Source organism: Stigmatopora argus, chromosome 20 (assembly GCF_051989625.1).
Source record: "Stigmatopora argus isolate UIUO_Sarg chromosome 20, RoL_Sarg_1.0, whole genome shotgun sequence".
In the NCBI taxonomy this organism is placed as follows: Eukaryota; Metazoa; Chordata; class Actinopteri; order Syngnathiformes; family Syngnathidae; genus Stigmatopora; species Stigmatopora argus.
The window spans coordinates 11,194,803-11,203,708 of NC_135406.1; the positions used below are offsets into that span (position 1 = coordinate 11,194,803).

Below are 8,906 nucleotides of genomic sequence, written 5' to 3' on the forward strand. Positions count from 1 at the left end.
CAAACAATGGAATGTTGATGAAAAGACAGATCCTCTTTCACGCCATAAAGTTCCTTCTGAAACTTTGGCGCAACCTGCGTCGTTCTCCCAGACATTTTTCACACTTTTTTGTGTTCGCTTGACGACGTACTGATGCAGAGGACGTGTTCCTTTGTTAGCTGCCAGCTAGGCCAGGCTAAAGTACGACTCCCAAAACGGATTGAAGATAAACGGACTAACGTTCGAGTCCGCAAACTATTTAATGTTGAGCATGTTGTCGAGGTTTCGTTTCATTTAAGTTAAGTTAAATTGAGGAGAAACAAGAGGCGTACAAACAAAAAGTTACAACCAAAGCCATGTCGAAATGAACGCCGCCATCCCTTCTTCTTCCTCTTGAGGTTTTACGGTCGCTGGCGGCCAACATACTGGAGCATTGTCGCCCTCTACTGTCTCAATACGTCACATTGCCAAGTTCTCAATTCAGATTTTAGACAGAGGAGGGCGATAATGTTCCATTTGGTCTCTAAATGCCACAGCGTGACACTAAATCGAAAAGCTGCATTTTGAGAAAAAGTTAGGTAAATGTTAAGAACATTTAAATGTTACATATGTGTTTGAGCTTATTGCAAGCAACAAATAACACATTTTAATATTAAAATATAAGGGTTTTAAGGTTATTTCACAATTTACCACTGCACCATCACGGATCAGGAAGAGATTGCTTTACCTTTGTAAAATCCTTAGGTTTACTTTAATTAAGGTAGTATGGCAGAGCGGTCCAAGGCGCTGGAATTAGGCTCCAGTCTCTCAGGAGGCGTGGGTTCACATCCCACCACTGCCAATATGTCATGAGATATTAATGGTTCTTTAGTTGGAGTGCTTATGGCTTCTCACTAACCTGGAAACTAAAATGAGAAAACCACTGATGAGAGAGCTGAGTCCCAAACACACTAATAGGAGTGTTGAGTTTGCACACTACTGTGTCGCCGAGAGCACCTCTATTTTCGCTTAAATCATAATGATTTTTATGAGACTCATTTTTGCATATCCACGGTAGAACAATGTTGCTAAAGAATTCAGAGAATTTTTATATTTTAAGTGTGGTAATACTAAAGTAAATGCAGGCATTTTCAGGTATGCGGCCCAGTGGTGCAAGTGATAACCGTATCGGTCTCACAGCTCTGGGGTCCTGGGTTCAAATCCAGATCATCTCCATCTGTGTGGAGTTTGCATGTTCTCCCTGGGCCTGCGTGGGTTTGAGTATGGGTGTGAGACTGCATGGTTGTGCGTCTCCTTGTGCCCTGCGATTGGCTGGCCACCGATTCAGGATGTCCCCCGCCTTTGGCCCGGAGACAGCTGGGATTGGCACAAGCACCCCACGCGATCTTATTGAGGACAAAGCGGTTCAGAAAAGGAGATGAGATGAGTTTCCCTGTTATCACACTAAACGTGTATCGTTGTAGTTTGTTGTATACGTAAATGTATGTTACTATTGACATCCGATGTGTGTTTCCACTATTTTAGGTTGAATTATCTGGAATGAAGTCGTCCTTTGCGCCTGTTTAAGGAATATCGCTTCTCGGCCTTTTGACTAAGCTCAAGTGTGGTATCTGTTCTTATCTGTTTAATATCTGTTATGTCTCCTAAATGGGGATCAAATATTAAATTGATATTTGGGACTAGGTGATGGAATAGGAGCTTGATCCTTCCACTCCACGCATCAGCCTTGTACTGCAGTATCTCCATGAGAGATGCAAACCCCTCTATTTGTCAAAATACATATACTAACTTTTGAAATTCCTAAGTTTAATGATTGAAACGACAGAAGCGAATCTGAAATTTCATATATTATTCATGAGGATGAGGGGTGATTTCAATTAACAAATTAAAGCCTTTAGTTTGTAACAAAATCTAAGTTAAACAAGACTGTATAAACATTCACATCTTATATAATAATATATCGGTTTGACGATCATCACTTTTGCCAGTACAGCTTGTTTAAATGCCTGCTCAGCGTCGAGGTGCCACTCTTTTTGCTGTAATATGAAAGCAAAGCGCCACATTGACTACATTCAGCGAAACCAACGCAAGTTTCTGTAGCATATTCAACAATCAATTTGAAGCTTTTGCACACCTCACTTTTACCGGTGCATTTGTCATTTCACTTCTCCTGTCTGTAGTTTATCCTTAACTTCTTGCTCCCCCATATTGGGGATACCAGGTCAAAATAGATGCGGACTTGCGGACGGGAAGATTATTAAGAGGGCAGGCAGCCTTCACGTGACGTGCTTAAAGCATGCTCTGGCTCTGCAACTCCTGTTTAATCCAAATTATTTATTTCATCACAAGTATTGTTAGTTTAGTGAACACATAGTTTCATTATACATTGTTATAAACATCTATTTAAAAAGATAAAAAGTCAGTGAGAGAGACGGGCTCGGGCTCACGATCACACCTCCATTTTGGATCATTTGGTTTAATTACTAATTTCATTGCACCATTAAGTCCAACCCATTTGCACCCAAAGGATGCACGTATGCCCTGGATCATATTATATCACAATGCTCTCCAATCCCCCGGCTGCCTAATACAGGTGCTGAAACGTGATTGGCTGCATAATACAGCTTCTGCAATGTGATTGGCTGCTCAATGGATTGGAACCACGCACTAGTTTTTAGTGCTTTAGCCTGTATTAAACTACTATTGCGGATATAGACGTAGTTCGTTCTGTCAATTCTTCATCAATACACTCTTGCTTCTCTTCAAATCGCACAAATCTTTCGCCTTTTACTAAAGATTTATGTGGAGAGGAACAATAAGATTTTCAATCAAATCTTTGATGCTCTGTGCTAGCAAAGCTTCCTGTTTCTGTCTCAACTAAATATGTAGTATTTAATATTAATCTGGGTTAAAGGTTTTTTCACACAATTTCACTGCTTGCATTTTTGCAGTGTTTACGTCCTCAAGCATCTGACTTTGTTCAATGAACGTAAAAGTAATATGTATGTTGATGTTAATTCCTGAGTGTTTTAATCTATATTATTCTGACGAGGCGGTTTTCAGGTGTCCGTTTCCCTTTTGAACTTTGTATTTTAAAAAAATACCGTCTAGTATTTGGTTTTCAATTTTCGAATCATAATTTTGTTAAACATTATAAAAATGTGATTTATAGAGAAGTGCTATTTTGTTCTAGTTGTATTTTGATTTGTGCCTTTGTTCAGACTTTTTTTGTTTAAAATCATTATCTCGACAAACTAAGAACAAAAAAATATCACACAATTTAAAATTATGACTAACCCCAATTAGCAGATTCATGCAATTTTTTAATGACTGCATTAATGTTCTGCACAACACTAGATGTTAGTAGCAAAGTGCATATCCGACCAAACAAAACAACAGGAACTGTGTGGGGGATGGGCTCCATCGTCAAGTAGGATACTCCAAACGAGCATAATTTGTTCCGGGACTGAGCTCGCATGTCGATATTCTCGTAACTCGAACGAACGTTTCCCATTGAAATGAACTAAAAACAAATTAATTTATTCCAAGCCTCTAAAAAAAACACCAAAAACAGGATATTGGATTGGAGAAACATTTTTATTTGTTCTAATTCACCATCTATTAACAAAGTAACAAATAACTAGTGGTTTAATAGTACTAAAATGTGTTTAATAGTAGTAAAATTAGACAGAGATACTTTTTGCACGGCAACACGCTCGTAACATAACAAACTAATTTAAATAAACTTGGATTACGATGCAGACACACTCAAAAATAAGTTTAATCGAACCTAACACTAAACTTAATTCTAATTTTTTTGACATTTGATACCTTTCTTCTCCCGTGTTGGCTCTATTTGCCAGTCAATATTGACATTTGTTCGATTTTGTCTTCCCTTCAAAATATTCCCAAAATGATGCACACAAATGTCCTCACAATAGGATAACACAGGACCATTTGCCAACGAGAAGTACTATACTCCTCTCGTATTATCGAACAAGCTCCTCCGCCATTCGCATTGGCTAACGGGAAAAAAAACACTGAAAAAATGCAACGCTTCACCCAGTGCTCGTGGAGACATTACACGAGGGCCTTGCGACGGGAAAGACAGTACGCATGAAGTTCTTATGAGCAGCCTCTCGGGTCCGCTGTATGCTCGTATATCAACATTTGTCTCATATCTCAAGATATATATTTGCTCAAAATTTTACTCGCATCTCAAATTGCTCGTATGTCGGGGCACTCGTATTTCGAGGTATTACTGTACTGTAATAAATAGCTAGACTGGTTTCCTCCATATACAAACTTTACTTACTTCTCAGAAGTGAACATAAGGTCGACTTGATTCCAAAACAATAGAAAGACCGTGTAACCTAAAAAAAAAGGAAAAATACAAATGGAAAACCAAGCTGGATTCTTCACAGGAGTTAAAAAAAACACCTCTCCGGCCTGGCGCACAAAAAGGGCTCTCGTTGCCTGCAATAGTTACATTCACATTCAGAAACAAATAAATAAATGTATATTTTTAAATAGAATTGAACCACCATCTTCCCCTGTTGGCAAGGATTAATATAATAAGCCTGTACCCTTTACAGCAATTAAGCCACATAAAATGCATGCTGATCAAGAACTCCAAATTCATTCAATAATGTAAATAATACCCCAATCTAGTAGTTTTTTGCAAACATTTAACATTACATTCCCTTTGTAGTTTGTCTATCATCTCCTATAAAACTTTCTCACTCAATGTTTTTCCAATAGTTACACATAAAATAAAAATCTACCAATAATCCCCTTCAACATCAAAAAGATAAAAACAATTTATCGTTAATTTCAGACATGAAGTTACCGTATTTGCACACCTGTAGAAAGAAAACAATCTCTTATAAAATAATTTGTCAAATTGTTCAAATTAATGTATTCATTAAATCTGAGCAAATACCGCTTCACTTTTTTGTTACCTTTGAATTTGGAAGGCTGATTTTGTCAACAAAAAGACCCAAAAATTATTTTTCACCAAAAAGAGAGCTTTATTGAAACTACCAAAAAGATGACACGTTAAATTACAGATTAAAAAGTGTAAACAAGATTTTCAGAATGCAAAATACAATTATACTTCGATTACAATGATCTTTCATACAGAATTTGAAAAAGCAAGCAAAGCCGTGATTGGCCACTGCTTATTACAACACATTTGCGTCTTTTAAGTCTATCCTTACGACAAAATCTCTGGCAAGAAGCTGAGCAGGAAATAGGTTTCTGACGTGTGGGTAATTGTGTTTTTAAGATATTCCTGCCACAAATCGAGCAAAAAAAGGCCTTTTCTCCTCTGCGGGTTGTTAAGTCTTCTTTTCAGGTTTTTCAATTGTGTAGCTTTTTAATTGGGCTGTTGTAGCGAATTTGTGGCCACAGACTGAGCAGGAAGACATTGTTCTCCAGTGTGGTTTAATAAGTGTTCTTTTAAGCTTCTCTTATGGGAAAATGTTCGACCACAAACTGAGCAGGAAAATGTTTCTTTGCCAGTGTGGGTTATTAAGTGTCTTTTTAAATGTTGCTTTTGAGAAAAGGCTTTACCGCAAACTGAACACGAAAATGGTTTTTCACCAGTGTGGGTTCTTGCATGACTAATTAAGTATCCCTTCCGTGTGAATCTTTGACCACAAACTGAACACGAAAATGGTTTTTCACCAGTGTGGGTTCTTGCATGACTAATTAAGTCTCCCTTCCGTGTGAATCTTTGACCACAAACTGAACACGAAAATGGTTTTTCGCCAGTGTGGGTTCTTGTGTGGTCTTTTAAGTGTTGCTTTTGAGAAAAGGCTTTACCGCAAACTGAACACGAAAATGGTTTTTCACCAGTGTGGGTTCTTATGTGGATTTTTAAGCTTCCCTTCTCTGTAAATCTTTTACCGCAAACTGAACACAAAAATGGTTTCTCACCAGTGTGGGTTCTTGCATGATTATTTAAGTTTCCCTTGTGTGTAAATGTTTTACCACAAACTGAACACGCAAATGGTTTTTCACCAGTGTGGGTTCTTATGTGGATTTTTAAGGATTCATTGTGAGAAAAGGCTTTACCGCAAACTGAACCCGAAAATGGTTTTTCACCAGTGTGGGTTCTTGCATGACTAATTAAGTCTCCCTTCCGTGTGAATCTTTGTCCACAAACTGAACACGAAAATGGCTTTTCACCCGTGTGGGTTCTTGTGTGTCTTTTAAATTTTCCCTTGTGTGTAAATGTTTTACCACAAACTGTACATAAGGGTTTCTCCCCAGTGTGGCTCCTCATATGCGTTTTCAAAGAAGACTTTTTCCCAAAAGTTTTCCCACACTGAAAGCATTTGCAAAGTTTGTCACCACTGGGATTTTTCTTAACATCTTCAACATCATCATCGTCAAAAAGCAAGTCGTTGCCATCTGATAAAGAAGCAATTAAATTTTCTGCTCGCCATCCTTCTGTTGAGCTGCTGCTCAGAAGCTCCGCCCCTATGTTGGCCACGCCCAGATCATCTTCACTCTTGAAAGGCTCACCAGTTGACCATTTGACACATTCCTCGTTTTTGATTGGAGGTTGCTCTTCTCTTTTGCACTGTTGAGGGAACTCTGGCTCCTCCTCTTTAATTAGGGGCCATGTTCCTGTGTTTGCAGGTTCCGCCCCTCCACTGGCCACGCCCAGAACATCTTCCCTCTTCACGAACTCACCAAGTGACCAGGTGAAATGATCTTCCTCCCTTTTGATTGGACGTTGCTCGTCTCCCATTTGTTGTTGAGGGAACTCTGGCTCCTCCTCTTTGATTTGGGGGAGCTCAACTTCCCCTTCAAGGTCAACAGACTCATGCCCATCAGCACCAAGATCATTTCTGAAACCTGCAAAGACACAAAGATAAATGATTAACCATTTTCCAAATATAAATGACTGAATTTCTTGTTCACAGAAATGAAACCAAACGGAAAAGGGCGCCATACATTCATTTCGTCACAATGCAGTACTTACTACTGTAGTTTTCTAGTCAACAGCAACATGAGTTGAAAACTGTTTATAGGTGCATTTTTCAAAGTATGGCACTATTGGTCAGAAAAGTTTCTTCACTGGTGATGTAGCTCCTCAAAATTAGTCAAATCTTTTTTGGAGCCTTTTCATTGTAAACATTCTCTTTTATGTTTTAGATTTTAATTTAGTTAAAAGGCTTTGGCCAAAGGGGAGGCATTAAAAACCATTATCTTTTATTCAGTAGCAGGTCTATTATTATTTGGGGGATTAATGAGATGCCGGATTCCGGCTAATGCCGGGGGGATCGCTAATACGCGCAGTATAGTATATTACTTCTCGTTGGCTGCTCATAAGAACGGTCAGGGGCACTGGCTCTCTCCCCCGCAACTCCTCGTGTAATATCTCTGGTCGCAACTATACCTCTTTGTAACGTCTCTGCGAGCACTGAGCGTTTTTTTCAGTGTTTTCCCCCCCCTTAGCCTGTTAGCTCCCGTTAACGGAGCGATCGCTAATTTAAGACTACTTCTCGTTGGCAAGTGGAAGTGCGTTATCCTATTGTGAGGACATTTGTGTGCATCATTGTCGGAATATTTTGAAGGGAATACAAAAGCAAACGGCCCATCGATAGTGAAAGTGAGGGTGGAGGCGGGGGCAAACAGCCAACCCAGCCGGGACAACAAAGGTATAAAAACGTAAAACATTATTAGCACGACAGCAAAGACAGCATGATAAAAAGCCCCCCTGCATGACCAATTTACCCGTACACGATGATGAATTTAATATTGAGCTGAATGCGTTCACTGTTTAAGTTAATAAATTGGAATTTAGGCAATTAATGGCTGAGGGTTTGGCACATTACGATATCCCAAATGTTGTTTTCGACTTAACAAAACTAAATGATGAATATCAATTGGTTAAATAGGAAGCAAAAGTGCAATTAGGTCAAAATTGCTGTTTTTTAAAGATGTCTAAAATGAGCTGGCTGCAAACACCAATATTATCCATCACAAAATGTTGCAAATGAAATAAAAACATCTCCATGACTTGGCACCAAGCATAACGACTACAACCGACCAAACAAAGACAAAGCTCAGAAAAAGCCACAAATTAAAGTATAGTAAAAGCTTCTGGCCTCCTTTTACAATCTGAACACACTAAATTTGATATTTTTCAGTCACTTTTTTACATCACAAGTAAATAAATGCCAACATGTGAACATGACTCTTTCACTCAGTCAATGGCTAAACTATCTCAAAGTTGAAACCAACTTACCTTGAAGGATTTTCATTGTTTCCAAAAGTTTGTCCAAATGAGTCTCGTGTCTCCAGATGAGTCGAGGACGTACAACTGCAGCATCTGACTGAATGCCATCCTCTGGATGCTGCATATTTGCGCAGTTGACATCAAAGAGCAAAGAGCCACGCGCTTTGATAGGTGACATCAAAGAGCAAAGAGCTCCTGGTGACGCCACTCGCTTTGATCTCCATCTGGACCGTAGCCCCGCCTCCTTTGGACCCCGATATATGATGGAGGCACTTTAAGCCATTTATTTGTTCTCACAAATTCAATTCATTTAAGCAAATAAGGGAATGATTCGTGGGAGTTGGTACATTTTCGTTGAAGAACTTCATCTCTCGTGATTCAATTTGGCAAAACAGCAATGGTTCCTTGATTTGTCGATTTGTTCTGCGCTTGCGCGTATTGCGTCGCCTCCTTTTGAGCCGCAACCTTCTTCATGGTGACTTATGTCGTAAATTCAAACCTACGAAAGTATTTTTATTCCAACCATGTCAGACCATTTGAAGAAAAATTATTTCCTATGTTCGACTCTCTTGTTTTTAATAAACCTAATGCCACCGAAAGAAGTGACGCTCGAGTTGCAGAAGTGACGCAATGTTCCGCGCATGCGCAACCCCAAAAGTCAAGGTTGCGTCCC

At 39.1% G+C, this 8,906-nt stretch overlaps 1 protein-coding gene and 2 non-coding genes across 3 annotated transcripts in view; 2 read left to right on the forward strand and 1 right to left on the reverse strand.

The window, feature by feature from the left end:
- Nucleotides 1-413, reverse strand: part of LOC144065589 (uncharacterized) — a 16,257-nt gene extending 15,844 nt beyond the window's left edge. The window contains exon 1 of the mRNA XM_077588565.1: nucleotides 1-413. This exon is cut by the window's left edge and continues 41 nt beyond it. Within this exon, the coding sequence (XP_077444691.1) occupies nucleotides 1-95 (95 nt within the window). The 5' untranslated portion in view covers nucleotides 96-413.
- A 1,137-nt stretch (nucleotides 414-1,550) lies between these two features.
- LOC144066402 (U2 spliceosomal RNA) lies at nucleotides 1,551-1,741 on the forward strand. Its single transcript, XR_013297574.1, has one exon. It is a non-coding gene; the product is annotated as a U2 spliceosomal RNA (small nuclear RNA).
- A 986-nt stretch (nucleotides 1,742-2,727) lies between these two features.
- LOC144066435 (U5 spliceosomal RNA) lies at nucleotides 2,728-2,839 on the forward strand. The gene has a single exon (XR_013297600.1). It is a non-coding gene; the product is annotated as a U5 spliceosomal RNA (small nuclear RNA).
- The last annotated feature ends 6,067 nt before the right edge of the window (nucleotides 2,840-8,906 follow it).